The sequence below is a fragment of the Mustela putorius genome, unplaced genomic scaffold (assembly GCF_011764305.1).
Source record: "Mustela putorius furo isolate JIRA1106 unplaced genomic scaffold, ASM1176430v1.1 tig00000487_pilon_pilon_pilon, whole genome shotgun sequence".
Classification (NCBI taxonomy): domain Eukaryota; kingdom Metazoa; phylum Chordata; class Mammalia; order Carnivora; family Mustelidae; genus Mustela; species Mustela putorius.
The window spans coordinates 4851511-4872153 of record NW_025421399.1 but is presented as its reverse complement, the minus strand read 5'-3'; the positions used below and the strand labels follow the sequence as shown (position 1 = coordinate 4872153).

Sequence of the window (20643 nt, the reverse complement as noted above, 5' to 3'; positions counted from 1 at the left end):
AGCCCATGGATTTGTCAACCTCCACCAAGCTCCTTAAAAGTGACTGAGATTCTAATGTCATAAATGTTTCCTTTCTCCCAAATGGGCAGGTTCATCTCCAGGCCCATATATTCAATAAAATGTTTATTAGTCTGGATTGTCCTTCTCTAGTTCTGCTTGCTTACCTATCTATCTAATCATGGAGCTTCTCCTAAGGACAAGCTGCTGTTGTTACACCCTACATTCTATACACTTTCTACAAAAATGCAAATTGCTACAGAGATCTCTTTGAGGGACAAGTGATAGAAATAAAATATGTCCATCTGCATAGATAAACCATATTACAACTAGAGAGACATTTAGAATAACCCACAACTAGTCCAGATATTACCTTAAAACAAAAGGAGGTTAGAATAAAAACACATTATATTTACCTTAATTTGTTTACTTGTTCTAAGCAAGATTTAAAAAAAAAAAAAAAAAAAAAAAAAAAAAAAAACGGGGGGAGGAGTCAAGATGGCGGAGAAGTAGCAAGCTGAGACTGCTTCAGCTAGCCGGAGATCAGCTAGATAGCTTATCTAAAGATTGCAAACACCTGAAAATCCATCGGCAGATCGAAGAGAAGAAGAACAGCAATTCTGGAAACAGAAAAACAACCACTTTCTGAAAGGTAGGACCGGCGGAGAAGTGAATCCAAAGCGACGGGAAGATAGACCCCGGGGGGAGGGGCCGGCTCCCGGCAAGCGGCGGAGCAACCGCGCACAAAATCAGGACTTTTAAAAGTCTGTTCCGCTGAGGGACATCGCTCCAGAGGCTAAACCGGGGCGAAGCCCACGTGGGGTCAGCGTGGCCTCAGGTCCCGCAGGGTCACAGAAGGATCGGGGGTGTCTGAGTGTCGCAGAGCTTGCGGGTATTGGAACGGGAAAGCCGGCTACAGAGACAGAGCCGACAGTAAGCTCGCAGCTCCGTGTTACCTTGAACCGGTCGCAGGCTCGGTGAGCTCGGAGCGCGGCCAGAGGTCAGGCAGACGGGAGTAACTGGGCGCTGTTCTCTGAGGGCGCACTGAGGAGTGGGGCCCTGGGCTCTCGGCTCCTCCGGGCCGGAGACCAGGAGGCCGCCATTTGTATTCCCGTCCTCTGGAACTCTACGGAAAGCGCTCAGGGAACAAAAGCTCCTGAAAGCAAACCCGAGCGGATTACTCACCCCGGCCCCCGGTAAGGGCGGTGTAATTCCGCCTGGGGCAAAGACACTTGAGAATCACTACAACAGGCCCCTCCCCCAGAAGATCAACAAGAAATCCAGCCGAGACCAAGTTCACCTACCAAGGAGTGCGGTTTCAATACCAAGGAGAGCAGCAGAATTCCAGAGGAGGAGAAAGCCAAGCACGGAACTCATGGCTTTTTTCCTGTGATTTTTTTTTTAGTCTTGCAGTTAATTTAATTTTTTCTTTTTCATTTTTTTTTTTTTTCTCACCTTCGGGTAAAATTTTTTTTTTTTAACTGTTACCTTTTTCTTTTTTAACGATTTTTTACTAGTTTATCTAATATATATATATATATTTTTTACATTTTTCTTAGGTGTTTTCTTTTTTTTTTTTTTTTTTTTTTTTTTTTTTTTTTTTTTCTTTTTCTTTTCTTTTTGTTTTTTTCTTTCTTTCTTCCTTTTTGAACCTCTTTTTATCCCCTTTCTCCCCACTCACGATTTTGGATCTCTTCTAATTTGGTTAAAGCATATTTTCCTGGGGTTGTTGCCACCCTTTTAGTATTTTACTTGCCCCTTCATTTACTCTTATCTGGACAAAATGACAAGACGTAAAAATTCAACACAAAAAAAAAGAACAAGAGGCAGTACCGAAGGCTAGGGACCTAATCAATACAGACATCGGTAATATGTCAGATCTAGAGTTCAGAATGACAATTCTCAAGGTTCTAGCCGGGCTCGAAAAAGGCATGGAAGATATTAGAGAAACCCTCTCGAGAGATATAAAAGCCCTTTCTGGAGAAATAAAAGAACTAAAATCTAACCAAGGTGAAATCAAAAAAGCTATTAATGAGGTGCAATCAAAAATGGAGGCTCTCACTGCTAGGATAAATGAGGCAGAAGAAAGAATTAGTGATATAGAAGACCAAATGACAGAAAATAAAGAAGCTGAGCAAAAGAGGGACAAACAGCTACTGGACCATGAGGGGAGAATTCGAGAGATAAGTGACACCATAAGACGAAACAACATTAGAATAATTGGGATTCCAGAAGAAGAAGAAAGTGAGAGGGGAGCAGAAGGTATACTAGAGAGAATTATTGGGGAGAATTTCCCCAATATGGCAAAGGGAACGAGCATCAAAATTCAGGAGGTTCAGAGAATGCCCCTCAAAATCAATAAGAATAGGCCCACACCCCGTCACCTAATAGTAAAATTTACAAGTCTCAATGACAAAGAGAAAATCCTGAAAGCAGCCCGGGAAAAGAAGTCTGTAACATACAATGGTAAAAATATTAGATTGGCAGCTGACTTATCCACAGAGACTAGGCAGGCCAGAAAGAGCTGGCATGATATTTTCACAGCACTAAACGAGAAAAACATGCAGCCAAGAATACTATATCCAGCTAGGCTATCATTGAAAATAGAAGGAGAGATTAAAAGCTTCCAGGACAAACAACAACTGAAAGAATTTGCAAATACCAAACCAGCTCTACAGGAAATATTGAAAGGGGTCCTCTAAGCAAAGAGAGAGCCTACAAGTGGTAGATCAGAAAGGAACAGAGACCATATACAGTAACAGTCACCTTACAGGCAATACAATGGCACTAAATTCATATCTCTCAATAGTTACCCTGAATGTTAATGGGCTAAATGCCCCTGTCAAAAGACACAGGGTATCAGAATGGATAAAAAAAAACAAAACCCCATCTATATGTTGCCTCCAAGAAACACATTTTAAGCCCGAAGACACCTCCAGATTTAAAGTGAGGGGGTGGAAAAGAATTTACCATGCTAATGGACATCAGAAGAAAGCAGGAGTGGCAATCCTTATATCAGATCAATTAGATTTTAAGCCAAAGACTATAATAAGAGATGAGGAAGGACACTATATCATACTCAAAGGGTCTGTCCAACAAGAAGATTTAACAATTTTAAATATCTATGCCCCCAATGTGGGAGCAGCCAACTATATAAACCAATTAATAACAAAATCAAAGAAACACATCAACAATAATAATACAATGATAGTAGTAGGGGACTTTAACACTCCCCTCACTGAAATGGACAGGTCATCCAAGCAAAAGATCAGCAAGGAAATAAAGGCCTTAAATGACACACTGGACCAGATGGACATCACAGATATATTCAGAATATTTCATCCCAAAGCAAACAGAATACACATTCTTCTCTAGTGCACATGGAACATTCTCCAGAATAGATCACATCCTCGGTCCTAAATCAGGACTCAACCGGTATCAAAAGATTGGGATCATTCCCTGCATATTTTCAGACCACAATGCTCTAAAGCTAGAAACTCAACCACAAAAGGAAGTTTGGAAAGAACCCAAATACATGGAGACTAAACAGTATCCTTCTAAAGAATGAATGGGTCAACCGGGAAATTAAAGAAGAATTGAAAAAAATCATGGAAACAAATGATAATGAAAATACAACGGTTCAAAATCTGTGGGACACAACAAAGGCAGTCCTGAGAGGAAAATATATAGCGGTACAAACCTTTCTCAAGAAACAAGAAAGGTCTCAGGTACACAACCTAACCCTACACCTAAAGGAGCTGGAGAAAGAACAAGAAAGAAACCCTAAGCCCAGCAGGAGAAGAGAAATCATAAAGATCAGAGCAGAAATCAATGAAATAGAAACCAAAAAAACAATAGAACAAATCAACGAAACTAGGAGCTGGTTCTTTGAAAGAATTAATAAATTTGATAAACCCCTGGCCCGACTTATCAAAAAGAAAAGAGAAAGGACCCAAATAAATAAAATAATGAATGAAAGAGGAGAGATCACAACTAACACCAAAGAAATACAAACTATTATAAGAACATACTATGAGCAACTCTACGGCAATAAATTTGACAATCTGGAAGAAATGGATGCATTCCTAGAAACATATAAACTACCACAACTGAACCAGGAAGAAATAGAAAGCCTGAACAGACCCATAACCAGTAAGGAGATTGAAACAGTCATTAAAAATCTCCAAACAAACAAAAGCCCAGGGCCAGACGGCTTCCCGGGGGAATTCTACCAAACATTTAAAGAAGAACTAATTCCTATTCTCCTGAAACTGTTCCAAAAAATAGAAATGGAAGGAAAACTTCCCAACTCATTTTATGAGGCCAGCATCACCTTGATCCCAAAACCAGACAAGGATCCCACCAAAAAAGAGAGCTATAGACCGATATCCTTGATGAACACAGATGCGAAAATACTCAACAAAATACTAGCCAATAGGATTCAACAGTACATTAAAAAGATTATTCACCACGACCAAGTGGGATTTATTCCAGGGCTGCAAGTTTGGTTCAACATCCGCAAATCAGTCAATGTGATACAACACATCAATAAAAGAAAGAACAAGAACCATATGATACTCTCAATAGATGCTGAAAAAGCATTTGACAAAGTACAACATCCCTTCCTGATCAAAACTCTTCAAAGTGTAGGGATAGAGGGCACATACCTCAATATCATCAAAGCTATCTATGAAAAACCCACCGCAAATATCATTCTCAATGGAGAAAAACTGAAAGCTTTTCCGCTAAGGTCAGGAACACGGCAGGGATGTCCATTATCACCACTGCTATTCAACATCGTACTAGAGGTCCTAGCGTCAGCAATCAGACAACAAAAGGAAATTAAAGGCATCCAAATCGGCAAAGAAGAAGTCAAATTATCACTCTTCGCAGATGATATGATACTATATGTGGAAAACCCAAAAGACTCCACTCCAAAACTGCTAGAACTTATACAGGAATTCAGTAAAGTGTCAGGATATAAAATCAATGCACAGAAATCAGTTGCATTTCTCTACACCAACAGCAAGACAGAAGAAAGAGATATTAAGGAGTCAATCCCATTTACAATTGCATCCAAAACCATAAGATACCTAGGAATAAACCTAACCAAAGAGACACAGAATCTATACTCAGAAAACTATAAAGTACTCATGAAAGAAATTGAGGAAGACACAAAGAAATGGAAAAATGTTCCATGCTCCTGGATTGGAAGAATAAATATTGTGAAAATGTCTATGCTACCTAAAGCAATCTACACATTTAATGCAATTCCTATCAAAGTACCATCCATCTTTTTCAAAGAAATGGAACAAATAATTCTAAAATTTATATGGAACCAGAAAAGACCTCGAATAGCCAAAGGGATATTGAAAAAGAAAGCCAACGTTGGTGGCATCACAATTCCGGACTTCAAGCTCTATTACAAAGCTGTCATCATCAAGACAACATGGTACTGGCACAAAAACAGACACATAGATCAATGGAACAGAATAGAGAGCCCCAGAAATAGACCCTCAAATCTATGGTCAACTAATCTTCGACAAAGCAGGAAAGAATGTCCAATGGAAAAAAGACACAGCCTTTTCAATAAATGGTGCTGGGAAAAATTGGACAGCCACATGCAGAAAAATGAAATTGGACCATTTCCTTACACCACACACAAAAATAGACTCAAAATGGATGAAGGACCTCAATGTACGAAAGGAATCCATCAAAATCCTTGAGAGAGAACACGGGCAGCAACCTCTTCGACCTCTGCCGCAGCAATATCTTCCTAGGAACAACGCAAAAGGCAAGGGAAGCAAGGGAAAAAATGAACTACTGGGATTTCATCAAGATCAAAAGCTTTTGCACAGCAAAGGAAACAGTTAACAAAATCAAAAGACAACTGACAGAATGGGAGAAGATATTTGCAAACGACATATCAGATAAAGGACTAGTGTCCAGAATCTATAAAGAACTTAGCAAACTCAACACCCAAAGAACAAATAATCCAATCAAGAAATGGGCAGAAGACATGCAGATGGCGAACAGACACATGAAAAAGTGCTCCATATCACTCGGCATCAGGGAAATACAAATCAAAACCACAATGAGATATCACCTCACACCAGTCAGAATGGCTAAAATCAACAAGTCAGGAAATGACAGATGCTGGCGAGGATGCAGAGAAAGGGGAACCCTCCTACACTGTTGGTGGGAATGCAAGCTGGTGCAGCCACTCTGGAAAACAGCATGGAGGTTCCTCAAAATGTTGAAAATAGAACTGCCCTATGACCCAGCAATTGCACTATTGGGTATTTACCCTAAAGATACAAATGTAGTGATCCAAAGGGACACATGCACCCGAATGTTTATAGCAGCAATGTCCACAATAGCCAAACTATGGAAAGAACCTAGATGTCCATCAACAGATGAATGGATCAAGAAGATGTGGTATATATACACAATGGAATACTATGCAGCCATCAAAAGAAATGAAATCTTGCCATTTGCGACAACATGGATGGAACTAGAGCGTATCATGCTTAGCGAAATAAGTCAAGCAGAGAAAGACAAACTATCATATGATCTCCCTGATATGAGGAAGTGGTGATGCAACATGGAGGCTTAAGTGGGTAGAAGAAGAATAAATGAAACAAGATGGGATTGGGAGGGAGACAAACCATAAGTGACTCTTAATCTCACAAAACAAACTGAGGGTTGCCGGGGGGAGGGGGTTTGGGAGAAGGGGGTGGGATTATGGTCATTGGGGAGGGTATGTGCTTTGGTGAGTGCTGTGAAGTGTGTAAACCTGGTGATTCACAGACCTGTACCCCTGGGGATAAAAATATATGTTTATAAAAAATAAAATTAAAAAAAAAAAAAAAAAAAAGAGGAAAACATTGCCTATAAGGCATTCTGACAAGTGCTTTCTGTATTTTGTCTCATCTGAGCCTTTCCAAAGTACATGACATCATTCCCATTGCCGGAAATTAGTTTTAAAGAGATTGTTATCACTGGAAGGTCAGAAATGAATAGGATGTATTGGCCAGCCAAGGAGACTCCAGAGCCCGAGATGTTAATGCTACAGAGATGGATTTTTGTATTAGAAGGAACAATGACTTTGATCCCTCTCTTTCTCCTTCTACCTCAGCATGTCTGCTTTCTCTTTTCCTTACAAATAGATCTTTTCTATTGATGGTATGATAACTGAAGCTTCCTGTACTAATCCGAAAGCTGAGAATAGATAAAGCTGTAACATGGATTCCACAGGACAAAATATATGTGCATTTGTTTTTCCTGTAAAATCATTAGTAATAAAACTGATCACATTTTTCAAAAAAAAAAAAAAAAAACTAAGCTATTAAAAAGTACTTTAAAAAATAGTAGGTTTGGCAATTTTATAAGATAATTCTAAAACAGGATTTCTCAACCTCAGCAAAATTGCATATGGGTCCTGATAATTATTTGGGGGAGTACTATCCTAGACACTGTAGGATGGCTAGCAGCATCTCTTGCTTCTACTCACTACATGCCAGCAGTCCTCCACCCATCAGTTTTGACAATCTAAATGGTCTTCACACACTACCAATTATTCCCTGAGAGACAGATCTGACCTTATTTTTTAGCTGAAGCTAAATTTAAAGGCAAGAAATGGCTTTCCAAATATGGATAAAGTCCATCTGGATATATCCCAGCTGAGAATATAGATGGGTCAGGTAAATTCTTTGTAAATAGAGCAAAGAGCAGCTCAACATTTACATATGAGTGTTACATAGAAAAATGTTTTAATTGTTCAACAATAACTTGTACTATTCAAAGGGCCTTTCATCTTAAAAAAAAAAAGCTAGAAAATAATTAAGACCTCTCTAAAGTTCATAGAAGGAAAGGGATTAACTTTGAAATGAAATTACTCTAGAAAGAAATATTTCAAAGCCATACAACAACATATATAAATACTTGAGACCAACTTTACAATCTAGTCCAAGAGATCATCCAGGAATTTGATACTGTAATAACTAAATGGACATATCTGTGGATATAGAATATAAGGTATATCCCTAAATTTGGTCTGCAGTAAATCACATTTCAATACATTTATGGTACTATTTAGGAACTAAATATTATAATATTAACTAAATATCATTAGGAACTAATATTAACATTTAACTAGTATTTTGGTAAAATATTTAAAAATCCTTGGATGAAGTTTTAGAAGAAATTTTTATTACAAGTTGTTCAATCAACTCACCCTCAACAATGGACTCATCCAGTATTTTTTGAAGACTATTATCAGTGAAATAAATTTCACTGATATTTCCAGGTACATCTGCATATTTGTCCTTATCAGACTGATCACTTTCTTCCATAGAATCCAATGTATTGATGATATCATTCAATGCTACAAACACAGAAAATATACATTCAACATGTACTTCAGCCCATGGATCCAAGTCTTTGGAACATAACAGTAAAATTGATGGACTCTCTGAGGTTTGCACTATCCAAAATGGCAGCCACTACGCATATGTGGCATTTAAATAAATAGAGCAATCCATTCTCCACTATAGTTTTCTATAGCCCCTCATCTTTATTCTTGTTAAAACTTTGGGTTCTGGGTGGGCTATTCCTGTATGAACAAAAAAGTACACCAGAGTTTCTCTAGTTATCAATAATGAGCTCACAATTTCAGTAAAAAACATCCTCCATTCTTCACAACTGCTCTCACACCCCAATCTTTCCTTTTCCACTTTCCTTCCCTCCACCTTTTAATCTTGTCACCTCATTTCACCCAATTTAGAGGATCAGCAAAGCCTATTATGCATAGCACATTAACATAAAACATCTAGATTAGGAAATCCATGCCTGACCTCCCTTAATTAAAAAGCAAAACAAAACTTCAGGGGCACCTGGGTGGCTCAGTCAACTGGGCAGCTGACTTTTGATTTCAGCTCAGGTCATGATCTCAAGGTCTTGGGACAGAGCCCCATGTTGGGCTCCAAACTCAGCATGGAGTCTGCTTGGGATTCTCTCTCCCTCTGCTCCTCCCCACACTGGCTCTCTCTCTCAAATAAATAGATAAAATCTTTATTTTTTATTTATTTTTTTTTTTAAAGATTTTATTTATTTGACAGACAGAGATCACAAGTAGGCAGAGAGGCAGGCAGAGAGAGAGAGAGAGAGAGAGAGAGGGAAGCAAACTTCCTGCAGAGCAGGGAGCCCGATGCGGGGCTCGATCCCAGGACCCTGAGATCATGACCCGAGCCAAAGGCAGCAGCCCAAACCACTGAGCAACCCAGGCACCCCTAAATCTTTTTTTTTAAACCCTTCATTTCTAAAGTATATATCCAAAAAATCATCTCTTGGGATTCATTAAGAGAAATGTATAATAAATTACTTTAAATTAGCCAGTTTATGTAGAAGTAGTATTTAACTCTTTCTGTTGTTCCATGATTTAGTCATTAGTTATTGGTAAAACGTTTCAGAAATAGGACACATGAGCAAGGGCTGAAGGGAAATGTGAGTCTAGAGAAAAGATGATTCGATATGAAACAAAGAAAATATAAGAGTTCTCTTCATATCACTGGAGGCCACTGATAGGAGGAAGAGTCCAAATGTTAAATATGGTTTGGGAATGGAATTATAAGGCAGGATTTCCACAAAATATGTGGAATAATTGACTAATTCCACAGCTGTCCAAAATTATGGAATGGGCTGCTTCAAAAGGTCATAAGGATTTCCAAGACAAATAGTAGGATGAGTCTGTGTTGCCATTAGCCTGTCCCTGGAAGCCATTAATGTAGTTTTTAAATAAATATATAATAATTGAAGAAACTCCAAATCTAATGAGCTATCAAGACCTCTAACTACAGACTGCATTCTCTGACCACAATAAAATAAAACTAAAAATAAACAGCAAAGATAGGGCAATAATGAAATTCAAATTGCTTTAAAATTTTAAGTTTTCTCTTAAACAACTCTTACATTAAGGGGAAAATCAAAACATGACTGAAAATATTTAGACAATAACAACAATGATAAACAAAGACTGTTAGATACAAAGTTTTACTAAAATGAAAATGATAGGCTTAAACATTTAATGTCCAGTAAGAAAAAAGGGTAAATTAATAATTTAAATAACTTAGAAAAGCTATAAAATCGGCATAAGACAACAACAGAAAGGACTTAAGACAAAAGCAGAAATTAATTTTTTAACTATAAACAGAAATACTAAAGATAAATCTAAGAGATAGTGCTTTAAAAAGACAGCTAATTAAAATGTTTTGTTACTAAACATAGAAAAAGTTAAGGTTATATATATGCAAATTTAAGAATGAGAAAATAACCAGATTCAAAAAAATCAAAAGAATTATCACTGCATAGGGCTGTATTCCAATAAAACACCTGAATAAAATATATTTCCTAGGAGAATTAAAACTACCAACACCGACAAAATAACACCAAAGATAGCAAAAAGCAACCCATCAAAATCAAAGATGAATAATAAACTAGGAAAAAACTTCAATAGATAAGACAGAACATTAATGTCCCTAATACATAAAGAGCTATTTAAGAATTCATATTCATATGAGAAAGACAATCTAATTAAAATATAATCAAAGCACACTTGACAATCATGAAAAATGTGTTTTACCTCACTAGTCATTAAAGAAGTGTATATAAAAATAATAATAAAAATTTTTACTGGCAAAATTTTTAATAACTAATACCCATTATTGATAAAAGTGAATTTTTACAACCCTTTGGCAGGATAATTAAGCAATAGCTATTAACATCTTATATCTGCGTATGTTTCAGTCTAGCACTGTGACTGCTGACAAATTTATCCACCAGGAAAACTTTGTGCACATATATACATTCAAGGATGCTCATCAAAATGTTTGAATGGCTAAAAGTTGGCAATAACCTAAATATCATTAAGAGTGTATGGGGAGCCTGGGTGGCTCAGTGGGTTAAGCCTCTGCCTTCAGCTCAGGTCATGATCTCAGGGTCCTGGGATTCAGCCCTGCATTGGCTCTCTGCTCAGCAGGGAGCCTGGTTCCCCCTCCCCCTCTGCCTACCTCTCTGCCTACTTGTGATCTCTCTCTCTCTGTGTCAAATAAATAAATAAATAATCTTTAAAAAAAGAAGAGTGTTGTGGATAAAATTATAGTACATCCCCATAATGGAATATTATGCAGCCCTTAAAAAGAATGAGGTAGTTTATATGATATAATGGAACATGGAATAATATCTAAGATACACTATTAATTTCTTTTAAAAAGCAAGTTATGGAATATAACACAGTAATTTAATTTTTAAATAACAATTTAAGAACACACAAATACTCACAGATGCAAGTAAAAAAGCCTAAAAGAATACTTACTAAACTTCAACAGGGATATTTTCAGAGGGTGACATTACAAGAGCCTTAGTGCTTTATATTTCTTACCTTTCTGGTCACTATATTTTTTATAACAGTTTTAAAATTGCCATTATTATATAACAAAGTTTTTTTATTCAGTTATTGGAAAACATTACAACCTCATGATTTTCCCAATCCTTTCCACTGAAGTAAAAATTCTTTTTTTAAAAAAGATTTTATTTATTTATTCAGAGAAAGAGAGCATGCATGTGCTTGATCCCATGTTGGGGGGAATCTCAGGGGCCCGGAGATTATGACCTGAACCAAATCAAGAGTTGATGCTTAACAGACTGAGCCACCCAGGTGCCCCTCAAGTAAAAATTCTTAAATGAAAAAAATTGTAGTAAAGTTTGCCATAAGTACAAATGCTCAAATATTAATAAAAGAAACATCTGGCACAGATACTACTACAAAGAAGATTTAAGCACCAAATATAGTGTTTGACCTTTAAACGAGTCCTGTGTTGTGGCCATTCAGCAGTTTTACCATAAAGCTCTTACCAATAAAATTGGAAAATTTCTGGTTGTCCTTCAAAGCCTTCATACAATCTTTAACATTCACCATGTTTTCATCTGGAAGAAAGAAAGAGAGAGGTGATAAACAAGAATCCCTGGACAAGGTTATATTAAAAAGCTAGTATAAAAATAAAAATCAGCATACAAGATACTTTGGATTCATTTTCACCTATTATGCTTTGCAATTAACCTTACAAGGCTGTTGATACAATAGTTCTGATTCTACCTGTAAGGGAATTAAAATACCAAGAAAGTTATAAGTCCAATAACTTCACTTGGCGCAAAGTGGCAAAGCTAGGTTTTCTATTCAAAGAGCTGGAATTTCCAAGCCCACTTCCCATAAATTTTTGACCTGCTGTTAAAAAGTATTCTCCTAACTGCAAAAGAGGAATGTGAAAGAAGAAAGGCTCCCTTTCAAGACCTTTACAGTAATACAAGCAAATACCTACAGATATTTGCTCAATAAAGTGACGCCATTTACCTAAACAAAGACCTTGCACACTTTCATACAGGGTCTCCTATCCAAAACAAACAAACAAACAAACAAACAAAACTGATAGTAATATTTAAATGCTTACCAGAAACAAAATCTGATTTAAGAATTTTCTCTACCTCCTCTTCAGGTGACTTAATCCCAATATTTCCTAGAAAGCTCTCCAAGTTCTTCCCAGGTATCATGTCACCTTCAAGCGCATCAAGGGCTAAAACAATGTTCTGTAACTCTAGAAATAGAAAAAAGTTATTTGGTAAATGAACTAACCTCTGATTTAAAAAACAATGGTAGCTATCACTAAAGACTTTTGTCAGTGGCAGTCTGAGATTTATTATCACATCCTGAATTGAAGAATAAGAAATCTCAGTGAAGAACCCAGGCCTCAGGGAATTCTAAGTCCAGCAACACAATACATTTGGTCCATCATGTTTCTTTGGCGCTAACATAAAATTGGCACAACCAAAATGATTCATATAGCTGAATATTTCACTGCAATCGCATAAAGTAGTTATTTTACCATGAAGCTGTAATGGTAGCCAACAAAATTAACTCATTCTGAATGAGGTGAAATGAATTTCAGAATCATGAGAAATGCAAAATATGAAACACAAGTATCACAAGGACTCATTAGTTTGGTTTTTTCCCCCCAATTCTATCACGATGCAGTTGTACCCTGGCTTCTGGAATTGTTTCATTTCCAACCCTTTCAAAGGAGGCAGTGTTAAGTCAGATAGACTTGCATTCATATCCTGGCTCCAGGATCTGTCACCTGGAAATGTGTGACCTTGATCAAATTATTACTACTTAACCCCTCTATAAAACTCAGTAGTCTTATATCTAAAATAAGATAGTAATACTATCTACCTCACAGGGTTAATGTGGAAATTGAATATGATGATGTATGAAAAACAAAACAATTCTAGATATATGGCAAGTACTTAATAAATGTCATATTAATAGCAATAAAATAACTACTACTACTACTATTACTATTACTAAAGCCACCAGGAACTAGCTATAAATAGTAATCACAGCTCCTTAGCACCTTTGAACCTGCCTCACTTTCTGTCCTAACATCATGGGGAGGTGACTGAAAATGGCAATCTGAGCTTTGCCGGCACCTAAAAACCTCCATCAGTTCTGTTTCTTCGTTTTCACTAATACTTGGTTTCCTTTAAAATATGGTTTCCTTGCAAAACCATCTTGGGTGGAGGCTGCTCATCGTCCCAAGCTCCCCATAAGGCCAGGAAGCAGAGAAGCACCCCTAAATTTCTGCTGCTGCTGTCAGGCTACTTTAGGTCCACCTTCAGTCAAACCTTAGCCCTTTGTCTGAGGTTCAGGCCTTTCATTCACCTACACCACCCTTCTGACACCATCATCTACTACTGTCTGAGCACACTTTCACCATCTCTGAGGATCTTGGCACCTTGTTCATAATCCTCCCTCAACCCCATTTCCTGTTGTCATCTAATGATAATAAGGATGACCTTGACCTCTTCAGTTCAAAAAGTCTTCACTTACCTTCTAAAATCATCCAAACCAAAGGCTATACTTAATCTTCATCATTACCTAGAATTGGCTGCCCCACCACTAAAATCTTAAAGTAAAAGATCAGACACCTCACCATAATCCTTTAGAATTATGCGGTATGTTGAAGGAAAGCATAGAACTGTATTCACAATATGCCCATTTTCAAGGTCCCTCCAAGTTCGCCAACAAATAGTCCAGGCACAGTAAACTAACCTTATCCATTATTATTGAAGTGAACATTCTGAAAGCCAAGTTCTCATGGGCCAGCCAGTCAACCTTGCAAGCAGGTTTTTCTAAAGAAGGCAGCTTCAGGCCTGCTACATTAACACTTGTATTCTAGGGGGTGCTTCCTAACTCTTCCTTGTAGTTATTGGCCTTATACTGCACTAGGTGACAGATTCCAGTGACATTCCCCTAACGATTGTGACCATTTCCTAGATTCAGGTACTTAAACTATATCTGTTCTTCTTTTCCAATGGCTTAATTTCAAAAAAATTTTCCTTCCTCCTCATTCACTGTCCTGAATACCAGTCTCCTTCTGAGCTCTGCTATCTGATTTCAAAATTAACTACCATTTAACAAGTATATAATATATGCCTAATAATTAGGTTATACATATGCTTTACATGTGTTTTTGCTCTTGAACCTGACAACTCTATGACAAACAGGATTTCATTAGCTCCCTTGTTTTAAAGATGAGGAAATCAGAATGGCCTACAAAGATTACCCAGCTGGTAAGTCAAAAAACCACAAACCACCATATATCATACCCCATGGCCTGTGTTCTTTTCTACCTCTATGCATTGTTTCCTGGAGCTCAGCTAACTGTACTATGTTGACACTAATTATGTTATGTAACCTAGGTAACATATTTATGTCAACAGAGACTTATTAAACACTTTTCTTAACCTAAAAGAGAAACAATACTGTCAGAAATTTCCTATGCAGGTCAGAGTGGTTATTGAAAATCTGAGACTTGTCTACTTCTTTATACACAGAAATTTCTTTGTATCTGTTTCCCTAAATATATGGTCACCTTCGCAAGGTGGGGATCCTGGTGATTGGAGCCAAAATAATAAGACTACCGAGGGATGATCAGTAGGTAACTTTATTTCTTACAATCATTTCTTTTATACTTTTCACAAGATCCAGTTACAAACAGGATCTAGATTTACGTGCAGGACATGAACTGCGTGTGAGATGTGAGCTACATGCAGGACGTGGGCTACGTGTAGGCAATCAAGTGCCACAAGACAACGACGACGACAACAACAACAACAACGATTATCTCTTAGCTTTAAATAACAAGAGCAAGTTAAGGATTCTCCACACTTAATCAGATCCATCTCAAGGAGGACCCAACGACGACAACAACAACAACGATTATCTCTTAGCTTTAAATAACAAGAGCAAGTTAAGGATTCTCCACACTTAATCAGATCCATCTCAAGGAGGACCCAACGACACACAACAACAACGATTATCTCTTAGCTTTAAATAACAAGAGCAAGTTAAGGATTCTCCACACTTAATCAGATCCATCTCAAGGAGGACGTGAAAGCACTCCCAGGATCCTCCCCTGTTTATACCAGGTGTCAGCCAGGAAGACTCTTGCCCTCCATCTCCTGGAGTTTTCTCACAGGATCTCACAGGACCCCAGTCACATTGGCAGGGATCCAGATCGTGTTCCAACATATTATATACCTGTGTTTTATTCTTTTCCTGATAATGTTTATTGACCAAATAATCATAAGTGGTTATTCAAATAAATTACATTAAGTTTTTATAATTAATTAATAATCATTAATCATCATTAAGTGGTTATTCAAATAAATGACATTAAGTCTAAATGTTTTCTAAACAAAAAGGTACACAAACTCCACAAGTATAATCTTCACTGGTTTTAGTTCTGTTTTAATTTTTAAGCAAAAATAGAAATCAAGTAGTAAAAAATTACCCTTGCTACCAAAATGTACATGGTCTCTCTTGTGTTTTAATAAAAAACAAGAAAAGGAACATAAGGAATGTCTACTAAAGGAAGCAATAGAAGATTCCTGAGAAATTTTATTGAATAATATAGAAGCCTATACAGTAGGTAGAATCCTGTCTGAGGCTTAAAATGATACAGAAAATATTCATATCTGAAAAAATTTAAAGCCAGTAACTGACTTTATATAAAGCCCAAATACAAAAAAAGGATTTTTTTTTATCCAAAAAAGGGATTTAAAATAGCATTACACAGACCCTATTCCAGAAAAAGCCTTTTTTCTTTCATCAAGGAAGCTGTCAACTTTTAATCAAAACCAAGTTTCACCTGCTTTAAAACAGATCAATGCCAACATGTTAACCAGAAATTAGCAGAACTAGAAACACTAAAAAACAAAACAAAAAGACATCCATTCAATAAAAGTAAATTTAACAGTCACAAATAATCTAGTACTTACCTTTTAACCTGGAGGCATCACGCATATCCTTTACCACTTTTCCAAATTCTTCTATTTGCACTTCATCACCTCCTGAAAGAAAAACATTTTTATATTATTACGTTCAAACATTTTTAGTAGATCAGCCTTACTAAGCAAAATTCAAGATCCAATGCAGCAATCTCTAAAAATGTAAATCATTTGATGTACTCGTATTTCCTTTTCATATTGTTGACTATCCAAAAGATCAACTTTATGGAATAAATAAACCTTAAGATTATAGGAGAAAGGCTGTTTTCAATATCCATCAATCAAGAGAAACTGTGTAATCCATATCCCTAGAGATAACACTAAGAGACAAACCTCAATTTTAGTTTAACCTTTCAAATGTTTACAGATAAAAATACTGTACCAGATTAACTTTAAAGATTTTTCCAATGCCAGATGGTTCTATAATTTCTAACACATGTTTACACTCATTTCTTACAAAGAACACACAGATACTAGAAAGCAAAAGTGACAAACACAGGAGGCAGAGGTGGCTTTGCTTTCCCAGTCAGGAGCAGGGAAATTAGCACAAGGATTTAGAATTATTATAGTCTATGGTCACAGGATAGAATACAGGTGCTATAAAATGAGATATTGAAGAAGTATTTCTAAATTTGCTAAACGATAAATGCCTTTTCTATTTTTCAATGCCTTTTTGTAACCACCGTAAAAATATTTTTTAGGGACACCCGGGGGGCTTATAGTGTCCACCTTCAGTTCTGATCATGATCCCAGGGTCCGGGGATCCAGCTCTGCATCCGGCTCCTTGTTCAGCTGGAGCCTGCTTCTCCCTCTGCCTTCCCCTCCCCCTTCTTGTCTGTCTGTCTGTATCTCTCTCTCTTTCTCTGACAAATAAAATATTTTTTTAAATATTTTTTAAAAACTTCAAATATACTCTGAAATATTAATGAGTCAATACAGAATACCATCAATAACCAGGAAGTAATAATTCAATCTCACTAAGTAGAGGGAACCTAAACCATTTTTTTCCTTTTTAACACACCATGGTCAAAAAAGAATATCCTTGGTAAGTAATTTTTTTTTAAGATTTTATTTATTTGACAGAGAGAGAGCCAGCGAAAGCAGGAACACAAGCAGGGGGAATGGGAGAGGGAGAAACAGGCCTCCGGCCAAGCAGGAAGCCCGATGCGGCCCGATCCCAGGACTTTGGGACCATGACCCAACCAGAAGGCAAACTGTCCAACAATAGAGTCACCCAGGCGCCCCAGGTCAGTAATTTTTAAGTTCTTCTTCATGTTTCTAGGTCTCTGTTGAGCTACTTAAGCAGTTCACTTGGTCATTTCCCACACTTTAATCAGAGAAACTCAACTTTTATGATTTATGTACAAAGGTACTCTGAAAGAATTCATTTAGAAGAAAAGAATTCTACTGCTTTAACAGCACCAAATATAAATACAAAGCCAAAAATACAAGGTTCAAAACTTTGCACACCACTGCATTAAAATAAGAATTAAATCTCTGTGCTGAAGTTCCAATGTTAAGAGAAGAAATGGTATGACAGATGGGGCACAAAACGTTTTCAAAATTATGCATGTATTTGGATTTAGATGGTAGAATGTTCTACATTTTACACACTGCATTTTTGCTTTATAGGTATATAATAATGAATAGGATATAATATTTATTCTTTATTATCACAGTAAGTAATTTCATAGATAGCTGAGTTATTTTTATAGCTCATAAAATGATACATTATTGTTCTGATTAAAATAAATGCTATATAATACTTTCTCTGGTACATGTTGCCTTCAACTTCCACTCACTCTCTCAAGGGAAACTGAAGCTTTGCAATGAAAGAGAGGGTGGATCCCTACTATCAAGTTATAAGTATCCTTCTATTTTGATTAACCCTCATCTCAAATATCTCAATAAATAAAACAATCAATACACTTAAAGTCCAAAATTACCAGCATCACTTAAACAGGAGCTTAATGGAGAAAAAGGGGCAATTAATCCTCACAGGGAAAGACAGTTCTTTGATGAAGACCCCAGAGGCATGCTTCTGTTACTAGGCTAGTTTGGCATAAGCATTCCACATACAAGAGTACAGTAATACATTTGTAACTTGATGCGGGAGTGGAAATGTTTGCCTGTGGTTGCGTTCTATCTCTCTCCTGCCTACAGAACATCAGCAGTAAATGACAGTCTTATCTTTAAAATTTTGGTCTTTGATCTTTGTTTTACAGTACTTTTTCGAACTTATTTTTTGTTTTGTTTCAATTTTTTTTTTTTTAATTTGCTAAGTAGAAGTGGTAGCCACCATTAGGTGTTGAGTTTTTCTACCAAATTAAAAATTAAAAGCCTATTTCAACAAATTGTATGGACATCCCAAGTAGTGTTAATAAAAAACCAGAACAGATCTTTTAACATTCCCTAATAATCTCTTCTGTGTTCACTGGAATATGCCATTTTCCAGTAACATGTTATACAACTTGAAGGTTAGTCAATGCATATTTGATCAATTCAGAATAATGATAAGTTAGATACTAACATTTTTTCTGTAGGACAAACAATCTGAGCTTTCTTTATATTTCCTAAATGTGTATATTGGCATATCAACCAAATACAAGATACAAGTAAAAATAAAGATAGAAGATCGAACCATATTCTTAGATATCTTTTAATTTTAATATTTGAAATACTTACCATCAACTGTTGCTAATTTCAGTGCACTTTGGAATTCTTTTATTTTCAAGTTACTATTCATCCCAGACAGAGTGTTCCACAGGTGAGAAACATTCATCTTCTCTTTGCTTAAATTGTGGAGGTTTTCAAGAGTATCAGGCAATACTGAAGGGTAGATAACACACAAGCTTTACAACATGCTTGTCCAACAAGTTAGTATAGTAAACTATTATTGGGACTAGTCAGGAATTAAGGTTTTCATGGTTAATAGTAATAACAAATACAGCATAAATGATTGCCAGTTTTCTTTCTTTTTTTTTTTTTAAGATTTTGTTTTTATGTAATCCCTATACCCAGTGTGGGCCTGGAACTCACAACCCCGAGATCAAGAGTCCCATGTTCTATTGACTGAGCCAGGCAGGCATCCCTGCCAATCTTTAAATATTAAAACACAATAAAATATTTAACATCAGAATTAGTGTATCTTCGAGGATTCTGAAATATTTCAAGAAATTATAGTGATGCCACCCCTGAGTAATCACTATAAAGTGCAGTTCGCATTGAAATATACAAATTTATAGAAGTCTGAGTTCATAAACAAGCCCAACTGATAAAAACACGAACTAAATTGTTTTTGCTCTACATCTCCCCTCAAAGTACTTCCCTGGATCTTACTTTCTCTTCAATCTACCATTGCAGACCATGGGAGGAAGTTTTATTTTGTTTTGTAATTCCAATAGAATTTAATGGAAGGTTTAATGTGGGTGGTGGTGAAATTATCTCATTACAAATGTGTAGAAGATCACTTTGCTGCTGTATGGAGAATGGACTCTCCGGAAGATCAGGCAGTTAGGAAGCTACTGTAGTAGTTCAGAGAAAAAGATGACCGTGGCTTCAACAACGGTAATAGTAATGAAGAAAATGAGAACTAGACAAATAAAAAGATGTGCTTTGAGAATGAAGCTCAGAATATTTAAGATTTTATTTATTTTAATTTTTTAAGATTTTATTTATATATTTGACAGAGAGATACAGTGAAGGAGGAAACACAAGCAAGGGAAGTGGGAAAGGGAGAAGCAGGCTTCCATGGGATCATGACCTGAGCTGAAGGCAGACACCTAATGACTGAGCCACCCAGGCACCCCTAAGATTTTATTTTTAAGTAATCTCTACATCCAATGTGGAGCTCAAACTTACGACCCAGAGATGAAGTGCCACACACTCTGCCAACTGAACCTACCAGGTGCCCCAAAGTTGAGATTATTTTGTGGTGAATCAGAGACTGGGTCCATGAAGAACTCCTAGGTTTGAGAACTGAGCAACTGGGTGGATAGTGGCATCAAAAACTGAGATAAGAGAGACTTGGGAAAGAGTAAGATTATTGGAGAGCAAGAATTCCTTTTTATACTTATTAAGTATGAGATAAATGGGGAGTCAAAAGGACAGAGATATTTAAAGTAGTAAGATTATTCGGGAAGAGGCTTAGAGAATGGGACTCAGAATGGATTCGGGGATCATGCTAACATTTAAAAATAAGCCAGAAAGGAAGCAGCCAGCAAAGAAGACCAAAAAAGAAGAGCA

The 20643-nt window shown here is 36.7% G+C and overlaps 1 protein-coding gene across 1 annotated transcript in view; it reads right to left on the bottom strand.

Annotated features, from left to right (window-relative positions):
• Nucleotides 1-20643, bottom strand: part of EFCAB13 (EF-hand calcium binding domain 13) — a 139251-nt gene that overhangs the window by 37836 nt on the left and 80772 nt on the right. The window contains exons 16-20 of the mRNA XM_045080864.1: nt 19084-19227; nt 16390-16461; nt 12501-12644; nt 11908-11979; nt 8234-8383 (exon numbers count right to left, since the gene is read on the bottom strand). Of these exons, the coding sequence (XP_044936799.1) occupies nt 8234-8383; nt 11908-11979; nt 12501-12644; nt 16390-16461; nt 19084-19227 (582 nt within the window). The remainder of the gene's footprint in view (nt 1-8233; nt 8384-11907; nt 11980-12500; nt 12645-16389; nt 16462-19083; nt 19228-20643) is intronic.